Here is a 17,966-nt window from a genome sequence, read left to right as displayed (position 1 = left end):
GGAGAACTAAAACAAAACCAAATTTCTGCTGGCCACATGGCAACCCTCCACGAAATTTAATGAGGACGCTGCCCTTTGTGTGCTGGGCCACTTCCAACAGCTGTAGAGATGAAGGCAGGAAGATCTTGGCTGTCGCTCACAGTAGTGATGCCTTCGAGCACCAAAGCTTTGCTGCCTGAGATCCTGTGACACCGACAGCGATGTCAGTGCCTCCCTTCCCTCTGATTTCTCAGTGGGTCTTCGCATTTTCAGGAGAGGGAACAAGAGCATTATTTTGGTCCCTGCTGTGATCTGATATTGGGGAGCTTCCAGGACTTGAACATCAGCATCCTCTTTAGAGTGATTATGGATGGAGCCCACTGATGAGCTTGCTCCCCCACTGACAACTGCAATTCATGGTGATGCTGCAGCGAAAGTCGGGCGAGGGGTGAGGGGTGAGGGAGGGCACCTGTTGGTACATTCCTGGCAGAATTTGTCATCGTTTCACTGGGGAAAAAGAGAAGAGCTTTCATCTCCACACAGTGCCTGGGGGAACGCAGGGTGCAATGCTGCTGCCAGCTGCTAATGCTCCTTTGCTGGCTGTAGAGGTAACCGAATCGCCTGCATAACTTAATCGAATCATTAGCCTGCTTTAGACAACAAACAAAATACAAACAGGCATATTCCATGAGCATGGGATGCAGAACAGAGGCTGTGTGCACGCAGAGATACGGGGGCAGGCACCCTGTCCAGCTACAGCCTCCTTGGGAAGATCGGCTCCAGCAGGACTGGGTACCCACCCCTGTCCTTGGCACTGTGGGAGGCAGAAACCTCAGAGCACAACAGGGTGCAGCAGGGCTCCTGGCCAGCTCTGCCCCAGGCACAGCACTGCCAAAGCAGAGATGAGTGGGTGCCCTGAGTGAGCATCTCAAAAAAGAATGAGAGCTCAACAGGAAGAGATGGGAGCCAGTTCTGAAGGGTAATGATGGTGAAAGGCATCCACGTGCTCCAGAGCAATGACAAGCGTCTGCAGACCAGCAGTGACGGACACTGACTTTCAGCTTGCACCATTTGGTGTGACCGTCTTTCTGCTAGGAGAGCAGTGAGGACAAAGTCCCCTTGTTTTCAGGTAATCTGGTTGACTCAAATTATCCTTGGTGAGCACCCAGAGGAGAAAAAATAATAATATCCCTGAAATAAGTGGTTTGGCTTCTCCACAGAGGAGGTGCTCACTTGAGGTTTGTGGGCAGCTTGGGTCCAAAATCGAGCCTCAAAGCACTGCAGATGGGAAGCTCTGGATGGATGTTATGCTATGGCTTAGTGACATCAGGCTGTGCTTCAGCACTGAGTGTGATTTTAGTGGTACCTGAAGTAAGAGGGGATAGGGACAGAGAGAAGGAAAAGGCTTGTGCCTTTCCTTTCATTTCTCTTATCAATGCCACCATTCGGTTCCGCTCCTTATTGTCAGCCGTTATCACAATGAGCCAAGAAAGTGCACAGCTTCAGCCAGGAGGAAAAAAGAGCAGGTGAAATTCTGATGTTGTCAGCTAAAATAGTTTCCAGATGAGCTCTGCCCACAAAGAAGCTGCGTTGCAGTGAGTTAGTTGCTAGACTTTGCATTTGCTCCTCATCCTTCCTCTCGGCTTCTAGCTCAAAGTGGAGCCCTGACATTGCAAAGCACTGATAGAATTAGTCTCCCACAAACTGCTCACTGGGGCTTGTTAGCTCAATTGTTAATGCTAAATTCTTATCAGAGCCACCTAAAAGAACATTAATCAAGAAAGGCTGAACTCCCTGCCTGGGTCACAGAAATTTAATTAAACCCCAAATAAAACTGGAAAATCATTTTGAAAAGAGATGAATGCAAAATGGTTTTCATCATTTAACTCTGCATCTTTGTAGTTCAAACCCTCACCCATGATTTCAAAGAGAGTTTTGCTGGTCCAAAGGCAGGGGGAAAGCAGCTGAGACTGATGCTCATCCAGTGGAAATGGAAAACACAAAACCACTGATTACAGCCTGCTAAGCACCAGGACCCACAGATGTAAAGGAGCACAGTGCCCTTCCAAGCTAAGCACCAATCTTCCAGAGTAAGACTGTGTTATGGTTATGGGTTTGTGGATTTGTATCTGTTCTCCTCTTGCTGTGCAAAGGGATTCATGCAGCTTTCAGGCCATTTGTTCTGAAGACACATGTGTTGGTGTCAGTGCTTGTGGTGCCATTAAGACTTCGTGTGGGATACTGTGGGCAGTTCTGGGACCTGTCTTTGGGGAACCAAGCAATGTATTTATCCTTGAACAGGTGCAGGGAAAGACTGGCAGGGTGATTAGTAGAACAGAGAACCTGTCTTAGGAGAGGAGATTAAAAGAGCTTGGCTTGTTTAGCCTAGAAAAACAAAGGTTAAGAGGAGATATGATTACTCTTCATAAATGCATTCAGGGTGGGAAGAAGGGGAATGATTTAAGTTAGAGGATAATGCTAGCGGGAGATCAAATCAGGTGCACCTTGGCCAGGAATAAATTCCCATCAGAAATATGCAGATGTTTTCTTATTGCTGGAGGAGGAGGAAGGACTGGGGAAGGTCAGTCAGCTGGGCAACCCCTGAGGTTTGTAAGAGATCAAGCAATTCTCTGCTCTGTGTCCCCAGCTGCAGGGAATTTAGTGATGCATTTTCACCATCAAAGATGGTGCAGCCAGGAGGCTGCTGGCTGCTCTCTTTCCTTTGACAATGCAGGACTACACTGCGACTCTCCTCCTTTCAATTCTGACATCTCAGCTAAGTGAGATGAATCCAGGTCTTTATGAGTCCTTTTTCCAGGAGGCAGTGGTTATGCACAGGGCAATACAGTGGAAATCAAGACATATGTTCTTCCTCTTGGTTCAGCAATTACTCACAGAGCCCTCTGATGAAGTGAGGCTAGAGGGAAGCTTTAGGCACAAACACGTATACTTTCTGCATAGGCAGAAGGATCCAAGGTGATCAGCTGCTGCTGTGCTCATAGTAATAGTGGTGTAAATTCGTATGTCTCCATGTGTTTATATGTATGCACATGCATGCATGTATGTACATATAGGGATAATCTTTTGAACGTGGTACAGTGCCAAGGTGTCTAGAAAAGGCAACAGAACATAGTTTGCAAAATTAAAAAAGAAAAAAAAAAGGGAAATGATGGAAATATAACCCTATGATTTAATGCTCCAGCTCTTAATTTATGGGACTCATCCCACCACTCACAAATTGTGCCACTGATTTAAATAGCAATCTGCATTGCAAAGCTGCAGGTCAGCACAGCTGGAGCTCAGCCTGACGGCCCCTGGCTTGCACGCTAAAAGTCATTTTTGCTGCTTGCTCTTTCAAATGGATAAAAACGTCCCATTTTAACCGATCACCACCAAGGCGGAATTCCAAAAGTTAAAGCACCGATCCCAGTGGCGAGGCTTGCAGCGGTGCCCGTTGTGCTGGGGACACCTGGCGGTGTGAGGCCGGCAGATGCTGTGTGTGCCGGCCCAGTGTTCCCAGGCCCTGCTTTCCTCATCCCGCTTGGATTTGCCGGCTCTCAGAAGCATCTAGGGCTGTGCAAGGCAGGGGTTGGATAGCAAAGCCCTCAGTGAGCCGTAAGGATGGAGGGAAGGTCTTAACAAAGCACAGGAAAAGGAGTAGCACGAGGCATCAGCAATTGCAGCAGACCTGTTAAGTCATGAAGGACACGAGGAGCTGCATCAGGGGAGGGTCAAGGCTCTCAAACAGGCTCCCCACGGCAGTTTTTACCCAGCTTTTAACATTGTTTTGTGCAAAATAAGAAAGAAACAAGCTGCTGTTTTTCAAGCAGCTCTGCTAGGAAGGAGCAGATGCTGAATGGAAGCCCTGGAATCATACGTGCATAGAGTTTGTCTGTTCTGCATTTGCAGATTTCGACCGCGTTGCCATTATGCTTGAGTGCTTTTCTTATTAAACAAGACGAGGCAAGCACAATCACCGTGCCCTGTTTTGGTTGAATCAGCAAGGAGGAGTTTCAGTGCCCGCTCTCCACAAATAATCCCATTCTCCCAGGCAGCTGTCTTCTGCGAAATGAAAGTGCAGACATCCACAGTATTACCCGGTGCCTGTTAGCATGGAGTCTGCTGTTATCATGTTAATGAAGGGAGCTGAGATAATCACCTTAACGCATAAATACATCTCTGATGCTGATTCACTTTCTTCCTATTTGAGTCTCATTTACCAGGGCAATCTCTTTTTTTTTCCCCACTGTAGTCTTGTTGCGTCTGGAAGGATGGCTTTTTTTTTCTCTCTTTTTTTTTCCCCTACAAATAATCTTTAGAAAACACAAGAAATCTCCTGTCTAGATGCAGTTAACCCGTGTCGTTTTGCAGCCATACACAGGACCAAATCCTGGATCGAAGGCCAAGGCAGACAATTTTGTCCAATCTGCAGGCCTGGAGGTCACACATCCCATAGCCTCAGCTGACACTGTATGGGCCACTTGTAGACGAAGAGACGTGCAATATTAGAGGATAACCTCTCTTATCCTGAGGTGGGTGATAGGAACCACCTTTCCCCAATGTCTCCTTGGACCTTGCCACAATGGTTACAACCACTGAAGGAGCCTGCATGGCTGTGTATAATCCAAATCAGGTGTCTGATGCTCAGGAAGATGATGTTAGGGGACAGGGATCTTTCTACAGCAAAGATGGTGAGTCAGCTACGTGGCAGCCTTGTGATGACACTCCGTGGTTCTCTCCAGCCCCTGGAGCCAGGTGAATAAGCTCTTATTTTCATAGGGAATTTCTTTCTATGCATTTACACACTGCCGCTCCCAACACCACGCTGTGCCCTGGGGACCCCCGTCCTGACCCACTGCAAGGAAAGATTTCTCCTGATATCCAACCAGACCCTCACCCAGAGCGACTTAAAGCCATCAGCCCTCATCCTGTCGCTGCTACCGGGGTGCACAGGCCAACTCTCACCTCACCCCAACCTCCTTTCAGGAGCTGTGGGAGCAATGAGGTCTCCAGTAAGGCCTGGGAGATGCTCCCATGGGCTGTGCAAAGGGACAGAGTGGAAAAAAGAGTGTCTGTATTTAAACCTGGTGCATGCTTAGGCCATGGCACGGTGTGTTGTCCCAGTCCCTGTGTACACCCACTCTGCACTTCAGCCCGGTGCTATCCCCGCTCTGCCGGCCCTATCAGCCTGCCGACCTCAGCTCTGTTTAGACCCGGCCTGAACGCTCTCCGGCCCTGTTCAGCCATAACCCTCACAACGCCGTTCTGCAGGCCCCGTATGTGGGCCCCATACATAGACAGACCCCCTATACAGCCCCAGCCTGCACTCAGCGAACCAGCGCCGCCCCCTCCCCCCGGGAACACATCCCTTTCCCCGCCGGCTCTCAGTGGTATCGCCCAGGCAGCCCCCGCCCCCATAGCACCCAGCGGTACGCTCCCTCTCTCTCTCCCCCCCCCTTTCCCGACGCGATGGTGCGTGCCGCGCATGCGTAGTGCGCGGCCGGCGCTCGGCGGGGCAGTGTTTACAGCTGCGGAGCGCAGCGGGCAGAGCTGGGCCGAGAGCGAGCGAACAGAGCCGGGCCGCGCTGCCGCCCAGGTACGGCTCAGTGGGGGCGAGGGCCCTTATGTACTGCGTGATGTCAGAGCGAGGGCTGCCCCGGAAGGCGAAGAAGTGCGTTTTGTGTGTTGCTGTGGTGGCGTTGTAACGTTGTGGCTTTGTTTTTGCTGCTCTGTTTTGAGGCGTGCGAGTGCGTGAGGGAGGGCGTTCTGTGGGGGGCGGTCGTGAAGATGGCAGCGTGTTGCTGTGGTGCTGGAAGGCTGCTCGGTGCCCTGCCTGTGTTGTCCTCTGCTCGTGCCTGCTCACAGCGCCTTGCTTACCCGGTGTGCAAAGTGCAGCTGGGCTGCTGGGGGGTGCAGGGAATGGAGTTGGGAAGGTTTGTTACAGGTAAGGCCTGCCCCTGCTGTGTGTTCCCCCTTCCAAGCGGAGGAAGGCAGGAAAAGAATAGAAATGTGGGATCGCCCAAAGTGGGATTTAGATAAACCGTGATCTGCAATAAAACATGTGTTCTGTTGGAGGCCGGCGAGTGCTCAGCAAAAGTAATACCTGAGTGGTACCTGTCAGGAGATGTGCGGCCATTGGGCTCGTTGCAGTGTCTGCTGCTCAGAAGGCTGAGCTGAAGCCGGGTCAGACCTGCTGTCCCGGTGGGAATGGCATACAGGGGGAAGGATTGGTTTGGGATCCGAAGGGCAGCGCTGGTAAAGGCTTTATTTTTATGCTCTAAAGCTGAAAGTGCGGATTTTCATAACACAAGCAGAAGCAAAGGAATGAGTGCAAATGCTTCATGTATTAAACAACAGAAGAGGTCAGGGGAATACCTTCAGGAAAGAGTATTTCAGTGCAGAGTATTACAGTAAGTGTGCTGCCCACAGGCAGACCACCCCTCCCATTGTGGCTGCAGGGAGTCAATGTGTGTGTAAGAGGAGAAGGAAGAATCACATTGGCTGATGAACCCACCTAAGTCTTACATTTGCAGTGAAATGGATACAGCACCATAGTTTTCTTGGTGTAGAGAAGCTGAAGGAGTTACTGAAGGAAGGAAAGGGGTGGCTTTCTTGTTCTTCAAGGTTTGCTAGTGGTCTGATATCAGGCTGGTGTATTTGAGGCTGTAGTAAAAGAATGGATTAAAAACTGGCTTGAATTCCCTGCGTAAGGAAGTCTTCTGTCTCTCTGTGGGCAATGGAGCTGGTATTTCATTTGGATAACTGAAACGTTCTTGGGCTCTTGCAGGTTTGTTGTTTCCTCTGACAGTGAAAGTGTGTAACTTTCGCTTTGCTGATTGTAACAAACCCCAACAGCTTCACTGTAGGGGTTTGTAGAAGATGTAGGCACATCTTCTGATCCCAGGAGTGAATTCTAAAGCTGCTGCTTCTGTGGTTGCTACTGTGAGCAGAGAAAGGCATTGTAAATAAATGCATTTAAAAAATAAAGTTGTTTTCTTTTTTTAAATGGGGGTGGGAGAAAGAAGGTTGGAGTAATTTGGAGTTATCAGTTCTATGTTCTTGTCCCCTTATGTTTTCCTCTGTAAAACCTACAGGTATCTTACTGTCTGAAGCACGTGATCACGTGTGGTCTCTTGCATAGTCAAGGAGGCAGCTCACTTCTCTTTTACCCACACCTGGGGGTCTGGGTTTGTTGGTTGGTGATCATAGTGAAATCAGAAGTGCTTGTAATTCTTAAATCTGTGTCACTGAAGTGTTTTCACACTGGGGGTTGGCTCACTTAAGACTTAAGAGGACCTAAGAAATTCCATTGGCTTCAGTGAAAATTCTTTCTGTATCGTGGTCCTTCACTGATGTTGGCCTGAGCTCTGAAGACGAGCTGTGTGAAAGTGCATTTGCTAAGGAAAGCAAGCTGTGCCTATATTTAGCTCAGAGACTGTAACCTCTGCAAACCCTCAGTCCTGCTGCTTTCTTTGAACTTGCAGCTCGAGGTTTTCTGGTTCTCTCAGCCTGTCTCTTAATTTCCTCTTGATACATTAGAAATAGCCTGCATGTGGCAAGAATTCTAACTGGCAGGCCAGGCTTAACTTACTGCTTGGATTTGCAATGAAGAATGACCTCTGAGCATAACAGTTAAAGTAATCCCCTCTGTAAAAAAAAAAAAAAAGTACAGTGAAACAGCTGACACACTGGTAGTATGTCAGTATTGTTTGAAAACAGTCATTTAAGTTATCTGTGCTAATTTTCCCTACTGATGTCAGGTACTAGATACCAGATCTGCTCTATTTTCTTCATGGCTTGGTTGGCTGGGATGGTAGTAATGTTTCTTTGCTGCTTGTTGACCTTCAGGTGCGTACAGGTCTCTCACAAAGAATATGCAGCAGCTTAACTTAGCTCAGATGCATTCTCTGTGCCTCACCTTCTCTTTATTCTTCTTCAGTTTTAGTGCTTACACAGAGGTTGAAGATGGGAGGTGCAGTAAGTGCAGGAGAAGACAACGACGAGTTAATTGATAACCTGAAGGAGGCACAGTATATCCGGACAGAGCTGGTAGAGCAGGCGTTCCGTGCCATTGATCGAGCTGACTACTACTTGGAGGAGTTCAAAGACAATGCCTACAAGGACTTGGCGTGGAAGCATGGAAATATTCATCTTTCAGCACCCTGCATTTACTCTGAGGTGATGGAAGCTTTGGATCTGCAGCCAGGGCTGTCGTTTTTGAATCTTGGCAGTGGCACTGGCTATCTGAGTTCTATGGTTGGACTCATCTTGGGTAAATAACTTCTCAATCTTGCTAACTATTTTCATTAGGTTTTTGTTGTGTGATTTTTTTTTTTAAAGAAAGCCTTGAAATTAGGGAAGAAGCATTCCTCAAGTAATGAAACAAAATGGTATCTAGCAAAGTAAAGAATGCATTGATTCAGCTGGCCAATTTATCAGGATTTCATGCAGCTTTCTTTCTGGAACTGGAGGGTGTCCAGATTTCTGTGACAAGTTGGAGCAGGCAACAGTGCACTTACACAGGTGACTCTCATGGATTCCTGCAGGACTGGGCACAAACTTTGGTCTGTTGCTGCTTAAGCAAGAGCCCAGCTCAAGGCTTCAGGAGCAGGGATGCTGTGTTGTTTAAACTAGGTTTGAGCACGCCCAGAGAAACCTCTGACTACAACTGCTCAGTGCCTTGGGTTTTTTTTTGTGCTGCCCTTTCTAGACTGTAACATCTCTGACATCCGGTTTTGGTTTTTATGAACATATAGGTGGGGAATAGAATCTGTGGAAACATAGACAGCCATCAGAACTGGCTTTGTGACCGCATCTGCAGTAGGTGCAAAGCATCAGAGTAATATTGTATAATAACAGTTTGCCCTAAAGTATTTCTGAAGTCAGTGTTTGCGCTGCTTCTGGCTGCCAGGATAGGTGAATGGCTATGGGGTACGTACTATCCTCTTGTGAGAGTCAGGAATTTTAGTTGCTGGAGTGTTTCTTGTCAGGATAGAGCCCCACTCCTACATCCCTGGGCCTTTTATGGAGTCACGTTTGTGGTTTTCTGCTAGGTTTGTAGAGATTACTTTGGTTGCCAATATGTGACTCTGGGAGTTAAGGCTTCCTCCTGGAAAGGTTATCAATCAGTTATGAATATAAAAAGCATGAGTACTGAATAGCATCTGTATCTTTCTAATTTATTGCTGTTGTTAATTGAGGTATAACATATGGTCATTATTCCTAGTTTCTTTGATGAGGAGACAGCGTATTGGAAAGGGGGTATAAAACAATGTAAAGATTTCAGAAGGATTTATTAAAATATGCTCTCTATTGCTCTATGTCTTAGAGTTTTTCCCATGTGATCAGCTTTAGAGGAACAGTGTTTCTTCACTGTCAGTGTTTCCCCTCTTACAGTGGACTTTCCTGTATAGTTAAGACAAAGTGGATGGTGCAAAACACCCTGGTTTACTGTCAGGAACTCAGTGTAGGGTTGTACTTCCCATTGTATTAGTAAGATATCTGACTCCACACGAGCACTGACTGGCTGCCACTTGGGCAGTAATCTGATACAGGAAGTAACCAGAACTGTGTTAGTTCTGCTGCATTTTGTGTTGCCTGTTAGCATTACCTGTTGCCTGTTCTTTTAAATTTTCAGGTCCTTTTGGTGTTAACCATGGTGTGGAGCTTCATTCTGATGTGATTGAATATGCAAAGCAGAAATTGGACTTCTTCATCAAAACAAGTGACAGCTTTGACAAGTAAGAGTTTGGAGTGGCCATTTAGTTCCATCTTATGTGCTTGGCTTTAGTTGTGGCAGCTCTGGATTCAGGGTAATCTGAGGATTCTGGCTTCTTAGGATTGTTGAGCTGCAGTGTGTGACCTTCTAAGCTCATATGTGTTGTGGAGGAGTTTTAGAAATTGTTGTAGTGTTCCTAACGGCAGTTCTGATGTGACAGAGCTTGGAAGAAGCTGAGAACAGTTACTTATTTTACAGTGCAATTACAGATAACAATGTGAAAACTGCAAGTGACGGTAATAATTATGCTTATGATCCATGAGTTATCAGAAGTAAATGAGCTGATGTTGGCAGTGACCTGATATGTTTAGTCTCAGAAGAAGAAAAATGGTATCTTAAAACAAGAAGGTATTTTTATAATGATTAAGTTAGTACTGAAGCTGCTTGGGAATTGATTTATGTTCTCCCTTACACCATCTATTCTGCTGCTGTCAAAATTAATAACTTTCTAGCAGGATAACCATTGCCAAAAGCAACCTCAGCAATAAAAGTTGTAGCTGTCTCATTTTTGGATCTGTCTCACAGTTTGAACAAACATGAAAAGAGAGCATCTCTGGCTACCTGAAAATCATCCTGTTGTGGGAAGAAGAAAATTGAGGTCTTCAGTGATGGAATTCAAACTACTCAGTTTTGTACTGTTACTGCAGTACTGGAAAGCTGCTGATAAGAGCCATCTTTTCTTGATGTTGGCAGCAGACTGAAATTTTTCTGCCTGGAAGGTGCTTGCACACAGATGACTCCCTGCTTCCCAGACTCACGTTGCTATTGTTTGAACAGGAGTTTTAGAGAAGGCTTTTCTTCTCTCTCTGGGCAGATAGTTATAAAGCAAAAGTCAGCTGAATTCAGAAATCACCATGACTAGAAAACTGGCATTGCTGATAAATAATGGCTGCTGGGTTATTAGACTGTTAGCACGCCATGTCTAGGGACTGTTAGCCAGCTGCTGTGGAGTCTAGCATGGTCGCAAAAGCTTGAGGAAGTGTTCAGGAGTAAGCAGATACTATACTGAGGTTCTGGTAGAAGAATGTATGTAGTATCAGCTCTTAAATGTAGGCCTTAAAGCTTATGTAGATTTTGGAGCATGTATAGAAAACAGAAGCATTGTAAAATTACTCAATTTGATTGTAAACTAAATAAAAAACGAAACAGACAAAAATTGTGTTTTAAGAAGAGTGAAATCATGGCTCTTTAGAAGTGAATGACAAAACTCCCATTGTGTTCAGCACACGTTTCTGAAGCATCAGACTTCCCCAGAACATCTGAAAAACAATTAAGAGCTTCTGAAAATGCGGAGGAACCTGGTGCAGTAGTCCTCGGGACTCCTCATTTAGAATTACAGGTCTACTGCTTACATCTGGATATTATAACTGAAACTTAAAACTTCAGGACTACCTAATTTTATGCAAATCAGGTATGAAATTATGCATTGATACCCTTCAGAAGTGCTCATCCGAGAGTTCTCACCTTGTTGTTTTTGTGGTTTTGAAACTTCAGCTGTGCTCTGTTCTGATAATCTCTACAATACAAAGGCCTGGGAGGAGAAATGCCACGAAATATTTCCCAAGTATTTTTCATTCTCCTCATTCTTTCAGAACCACAAAAGTAATTCATTCGCTAAATTATAATACTCTTGTGTGATATGCATTTTCTTGGTGTTTTTTTTAATTTTTTTTGTAGATTTGAATTTTGTGAGCCATCTTTTGTTACTGGAAACTGCTTAGAGATTTCCCCGGACTGCACTCAGTATGACCGCGTGTACTGCGGTGCTGGAGTTCAGAAGGAACATGAAGACTACATGAAGAACCTCTTGAAAGTTGGGGGAATTCTCGTCATGCCCCTTGAAGAGAAGGTTGAGTACCTTTCTACCTATTTTTCAGTGATTTTTTTAATTCTCCTCTCAGTGTAGTCCATAACTCTTGCTTTGGTTTGCACTTCTTTCAGCAGCGATTTGGCAAATGGCAGGAAGCATCAAGTGCACCAGTTTTCATTCAAAATGGAAGCAGTACTCTGCCCACTTTGTAGTGTTTAAGTTCTACCATAACATTCATAGCAAGTGCTGATCTTTTGTTGTTAATAGCAACTTTACTTCTATGCTGCAGGAAACTGTAAGAAGGCTTTGTTCAAGTTATGTAATCTAGCACTGGACTTATGACGAAGTACAAAATTGCTTTTAGAAGGTTTTATACTCCAACTGGCTTATGAAAGAGCTTGTATGTTGTCCCTATTTAAAAGTGTCAGTGGTTTTTAGTAGAATGTGAGTTACTGCCCTGTCTGCAAACTCAATATGGTAATTTAGATGATCAATTTTGGTGTAAAGTTGGGTTATTTAATAAACTTGAATGGTCAAGGTGTTAGGTATCTGATGTTCCACTTCCTGCAAGGTAGCTGGGCTTAACAGCCCGGAGCTGCTTCTCATTAAGATGCATTAGTGGAAGATTTAAGTTGTAACAGAAATTCCATGAGTTTCAGACTTCCTTCAGGAGTGGATGTTCATCTAAGACTGATGCTTTTTCTTACTGGTTGGATGTGGATATTCTGATTCAGAACTGGGGAAGAACTGGAAAGCAGGGTGACCTAAACTGGGGCTAATTGCACCAGGAGGTCTGAATTTTCTGGAGGAAAACAAGTGATTCCTACTATTACCTAACTTTTTACTGCAGTCATTTCTAGTACTGTAGCCACTGGTAGAGGCAGAGGAGTTGCTTGTTCATTTTCTGTTTAGAAATCTTACTGTATTTCACACAAAGGACAATGATCTTCTTGTTTTCGTTTAGTTAACTAAGATAACTCGTACTGGTCCTTCTGCCTGGGAAACCAAGAAGATTCTTGCTGTTTCTTTTGCTCCTTTGATTCAGCCCAACCACACAGATTCAGGAAAGTCAAGGCTTGTTCACTTGCGTGAGTACAAACATTCTTGGCTATGGGGGGGGATTCCATCTGCTGTTTGGTTGTAAGATGTACCTTGGTTCCTTAGTTGTGACATTGCTATACATATTTCCATAAAAATTACTCCAGCTGGTTTCCTTCTAGGAGCAGTTGTCCATTTAGACTGGGTTCCAACACAGGAATCCTATCTTTGATCCTAGCAGCAGGTAGACTCAAAATTGCATAGAAAAAATTCTAAATATTAATGATGCGTTAAAAAATTATACCCAAGCTTTATGAAATGTTTGGTCATTATTTTTGCCTGTTCAGACATCAGTTTCAATCCCAGATCACCTACTTCCATGGTTCTTGCACACTGTGCTGTGATGGTAAAGAATACCACATGGTACCTGTGAACGAATGTTATCCTACCCAAAACAGGTCAGAATCATCCTCAGCCTGGAACACTTGAGGGATCTAAATTGTACAATTTTTGGTTAGCTGCTTGAAGTGCAATTGTATGCCATGGCCCCAATCTTCAGATTAAGACTTTGGTGTAAAGCGGCCTCTTAAGAACACGCAAAGACAAAGATACTCATAAAGAGATTAGTCAGGCTTTGTTCTTATTCTGGAAAGGTGTCTGTGTGTGACAAAAAGCAGCTCAGTAAGCGGTCTGTACGGTACCATAAGGTCCCCTAAGTCTGCATTTGAGCGTGCTTTGTATGGTGCCTTTGTAGGCAGACATGCATTGATGCTATATGAGTTGTGTTGTGAATTTACATACTGGCAGCAAATAGTATAGAAAAATGAAGTCAAGTCTTCCAAACTATTAATGTGGGAGGGTTTTTTTTAAACACAATAAGTTATTGTACGTTTCTAAAATTACTTTTACCAAATGGTTTCCAGCCAGTCTTCACCCACTAAGTCTGAAACAGTTTTTGATGAGCATAAATAGTGCTTATGTTTTATAAATGAAGAACTTGGCAAAGCTGAAATAAATTCACAATAGGCAAATCATTTGTGGATGAATTGAATAGACTTCAGGTCTAGATATCCACAGTAGGAAAATATCTGGGTTATTAAATAGTCACAGTATCAGTGACTATGTCTGCATTCTTATAATCTCCAAGACGTGTATCTTAAAATAATTGTGAGGACTTAACATCAAAATACGAAACTCTTCTTTCATCCCATTCTTTCTCTCCAGTTAATGAGAGAAATGCATAATTAAATTTTGTTTGGAAAGCTACAATACAGTTTACCGGAGTTGACAGGAATTGAATAGAGCTGTTTCTGTAATCGCAGCAGGGAATTCAAGTGGCCTGATTTAATTTGAGCAAATGCAGCTTTTCCTGGGAGTGCTCTTGAGGAGAATTTCTCCATATCTGTTCATGGTTTTCATTTTGTTTTAGCCCCTGTGGCAGTTCGCAGCCTCCAGGACCTGGCTCGCATAGCCATCCAAGGAACCATTAAAAAAATTATACATCAAGAGACAATGAGCAAGAATGGAAATGGCCTGAAGAACCCCCCTAGATTTAAACGAAGACGTGTGCGTCGCCGTCGCATGGAAACTATTGTTTTCTTGGACAAAGAGGTCTTCGCCAGTCGGATCTCCAACCCATCGGATGATAACAACAACTGTGAGGAGACTGAGGATGAGAGACGAGAAGAGGAAGAAATGAAACCCTCTGAACTAAAGCCAGATCCCCCTGTAAACTTTTTGAGAGAAAAGGTCTTGAGTCTGCCTTTGCCTGATCCCTTGAAATATTACCTGCTTTATTACAGGGAAAAGTAATTTCCTTCTAGGATATGGGAAGTAGGCAGAAAATAAAATACTACTTAGGGCTTGACAAACGTATACCACTTGCTTGCCTGCTAATATGACCACCCAAGGCAGTAGGCTGATTGGGGAATGTGGCTGCTGTATACTTAAACATTATAGCTTTTTTTAAGTTTCCTCTTTCTCCTTGGTTGTGTGCTATAGTTTTATTCTACAGCAGGGATTCCTTAGGTAGCAAGTTGGTGAAGTGCTTGACTGCTTACAGAATGGAGGATTTAATTCCCTGAAACTAACTGCACAGAGATGGCAGCTCTACTGAATTGCAGTTTTTAAACGTTCTTAGATTCTTAAGCAGTTCCCCCAAAGACCTTTGCTGTCTGTGCTCTCTCCCACTCTACCTGCCATGTGTTTGCCATGGCGTATGTTCAATGGAGGATGAAGATTATTAGTAAAAGCTGACCTGGCAATTTTTTTCTTCCAGAAATGTGGAAAAAGCACAACTTCTACAGAAAAGAAGTTCTGGTGTTATTCTTGAGATGTCCAGTTTTTGAATGCAGAAGGAAGGCATCAGCTCCCCTTTGGTCTCAGCTTTGCTTTTAAATTACATACTGATTTTCAGTAAAAGGTAGAAATGTTCTATGAAATACTGGTTTTCTTGATGGGAAACACCTGTTTTAGAGTATCACATGTGAAGTTGTTTTGTTTTTTTAAAGCAGTGGAGTCAGGTGAGGAGTAGTGAAGCTGATGAGCTTTGACAGCATGCTCAAGTGTTCAAGATTGTGACTGTTGTCTCCAGAAGTGTTTACAGAGTAATCCTGAATGGGGATGAGGGTAGGGAGGAGATGGGCAGCAGAGATGGTGAATACTGGCTGTGAAAGCAGAATCTGCAGGTTTTGCAGTGGTGTGTGAACTAAAATCTGCTTGACTGGAGTGGAGTGCAGAGCTCTAGTCTGGACATGGTTTATATCCTGGGAAATGAGCCAAACAGTTCTGTGGAGGATATGTGGAAACCCTGGAACACCAAATTGATGCGGTTCTAACTTAGGTGTTCCTGTGTGCACTGTTGTCATAGCAGGGTGGCTGGATTGCAGCTTGTGTACACATAGTCCACATACAGTAAGTGGAATGAGGTTGTCTTGGTAGTTTATTTTTTACTGCAACAAAGAAATAGATGCTTTAACAGACTTGCATCGGTGGACAGAAGAACAGTGCAGTTGCATGGGTAGGGACTTTTAGTTTTTATTCCTAAGTCTTCCTGTAATGCTGATGGGAGGAGATTCCATGTGTGGAAGGGGAAGTTGATTTGCTTTGGCCTATTTGAGAAGTCCACATAGACCAGCATTGTCTGGAAAGAAACCCTCGAGCTCATACTGATGTGTAGTGCTCCTGTAGCTGAGGGTAAAACAAAAAGAATGATGACAAAAAAAACCCTTAGTAGGTAATGAAGTTATGAAGAATGTCACCCCATCAGAAGCACTTATGTTGGTATCACTTTATTTTAAGCTGTCTCCTCAGTTCCTGAGGAGGAATGAATAAGACTTTTGCCAAAAAGAATGCTGGATATCATTTAGTGGTATTGAGTTGCACAATGTAATGATAAACAGAGTTTCAAAGTTCTGTGCAGCTTGAAAAATACACAGATTTCCTTAGGTATCTCAACCTAAGCTGGAGAATTTTCCCTTGTTTAATGGGCTTTTTTTTTTTGTCTTTGATATTATTACCTGGTAGGTGTGGTGTAGCAGGTGGCCACATGGTCTGAAGCAGTTGTAGGCTGTATTTTGCCTATAGTACCCCCAAGCTATCTTGCTTCTTCGTTTTTTGGTTTATTTTGAGTGGGGTGGTTCTGTGGCCACTGAGCTGATGGCTTCCTGTAAACTTCGAGCACCCATCTCATACATCTGGCAACCACAAGGAATTTCTTTCTGCAGATGAGAATTCTGTGTATGATGATAAATGGAGGCATAATAGAATCTGCATAAAGTTCTTCTTGCACTTCCTCAAAGGCTGTCATCTCTGTGTTTGTTAGCTGTTTCTTTAGAATAACTGTCATACCAGGTATGCACCTTTCTGTGTGGTGGCACAACTTCTATGCTTCTGCATATACAGGGTGCATTTTACTTCTGGCTGGCAGGTCATCCTTCAGTTTATTAATGGCAGAACTTCTCATAGGTGTCATAAAGAAGTTGCTTTTAAAGTTGGCATCTGAAGTTCAGGTCATGCTAATGAACCTGACTGAGATTCTGTTAACATTGGCCAGTTGAGGGAGAACATCTTTCGGTTAGCTCTGTGTTATTTTAACCATTCCCCATTTCCCAGCTCTCAAAGATATTTTATCAGATTTTCACCAGCTTTGCCTTTGTATTACATCTGCTAGATGTTTGCAGTATTCTCTTTTTCCTGGATGAGGTTGAGTAAATAAATACGTATACAGAAAATGTGTTCTTGGTTGTACCCTTGCCAAAAAAAAAAACAACCCCCCAGGTCCAAACAAACTCATAGTAGCAGTTTTCTATGTACTATAATTGTGAAATAATATTGCTTTTAGTGTGTAAAGGAAGGGGATGCATTTTCCTCGTGCACAAGCACTCGTACTGTAGTTTTTGCATGTGTTCTTAGTAATTATGGCATCACTGTTTTTTTTTTGTGTGGTCTATAAACTGGCCAGGAGTTTTACCTGCTTTGACTGTTTCTTTTTAGTCTTTGCTTTATTTGTGTGTGACTCCGTTTTAGGTTTAGACAGCGCAATAAATTTGCAAAAAAGAAATGGACTTCAAGCTGCTTTAATCACCAGTGTGTAAGCTGAAAAATCTGTGTATGGGAATGGATTGAATTGGCCTGAGGCACACGAAAGTGGTAAAACTTTCTTTAATGAGTGTTTCTGTATCAATAAATCCAGTAAAGACTTTTTAGCCTTCTTAATGTGGTTTTGCATCATGTTGTGATTAGAATACTTTGTAGTTAAGTACTGATTTCCATAATTGAAGGTTAAGACACTAAATGCTGGTTAAGAGCACTTAATCATATGGTGCAGGTGCGTAGTTTTTTAGATGACCTCCTCAGAATATAATCAGAAGAAACCACCTCATCTGATGATTTCCAAACCTTCATGTAATGGAGTTGTGCAAGATGTATTTTGGAATTAGCATACACAGCACTGGTCTGGATTTTAATAGAGTATGTAATGAGTGAGTTCACTTACCTGGCTGATAGGTTTATAGAGAGCAGAGGTATCAAGAGCTCATTTAGTCTGTTTCTCTGTTTCCAGACATGATCTCTAAACTAAATGTGACAAGATCTTGTTTAATGTGTTCTCAGTTACCACCATTTTTGCGACTGCTCTCTTGCCTCCTGTGCTGTGATTTAGTTCTTAATTAATGCCAATTTTAGGAGCTTGTTTCAAGGCTTCCTTTTCACTAGTGTTGAGAATAATACTTTGGCTTCAGCTGTAATAGGGAACTGTTCATAATAAGAAATCCAGCTGTTATTAATAGAGTGTATCTACTGACCTTTGTTCCATGTGATAGTTATTTGTAGACTGTTTCTTGTTGTCTGTGTGTACGATAA

The 17,966-nt window shown here is 43.8% G+C and overlaps 1 protein-coding gene across 2 annotated transcripts; it reads left to right on the top strand.

Annotated features, from left to right (window-relative positions):
• Positions 1–5,468: 5,468 nt before the first annotated feature.
• PCMTD2 (protein-L-isoaspartate (D-aspartate) O-methyltransferase domain containing 2) lies at positions 5,469–17,321 on the top strand. 2 transcript variants are annotated; one of them, XM_417422.8, is made up of 6 exons: positions 5,469–5,575; positions 7,919–8,251; positions 9,617–9,719; positions 11,435–11,606; positions 12,532–12,655; positions 14,035–17,321. In XM_417422.8, the coding sequence occupies exons 2-6, from the start codon at positions 7,945–7,947 to the stop codon at positions 14,415–14,417; spliced, it is 1,089 nt and encodes a 362-aa protein (XP_417422.3). In that variant the 5' UTR covers positions 5,469–5,575; positions 7,919–7,944; the 3' UTR covers positions 14,418–17,321. The 2 variants fall into 2 exon arrangements, with proteins under 2 accessions (XP_417422.3, XP_004947163.2); XM_004947106.5 differs by having other exon boundaries at positions 5,469–5,650.
• Positions 17,322–17,966: the final 645 nt, after the last annotated feature.

The sequence above is a fragment of the Gallus gallus genome, chromosome 20, assembly GCF_016699485.2.
Source record: "Gallus gallus isolate bGalGal1 chromosome 20, bGalGal1.mat.broiler.GRCg7b, whole genome shotgun sequence".
In the NCBI taxonomy this organism is placed as follows: domain Eukaryota; kingdom Metazoa; phylum Chordata; class Aves; order Galliformes; family Phasianidae; genus Gallus; species Gallus gallus.
This window is presented reverse-complemented; position numbering and strand designations above follow the sequence as displayed.

Excerpts from the sequence above, each read along its gene's own strand:
- PCMTD2 (XM_417422.8), top strand. The coding sequence starts at position 7,945 with ATGGGAGGTGCAGTAAGTGCAGGAGAAGACAACGACGAGTTAATTGAT. Across the intron at positions 8,252-9,616 it reads TATGGTTGGACTCATCTTGG|GTCCTTTTGGTGTTAACCAT; the intron begins GTAAATAACTTC and ends TTAAATTTTCAG. Across the intron at positions 12,656-14,034 it reads GTCAAGGCTTGTTCACTTGC|CCCCTGTGGCAGTTCGCAGC; the intron begins GTGAGTACAAAC and ends ATTTTGTTTTAG.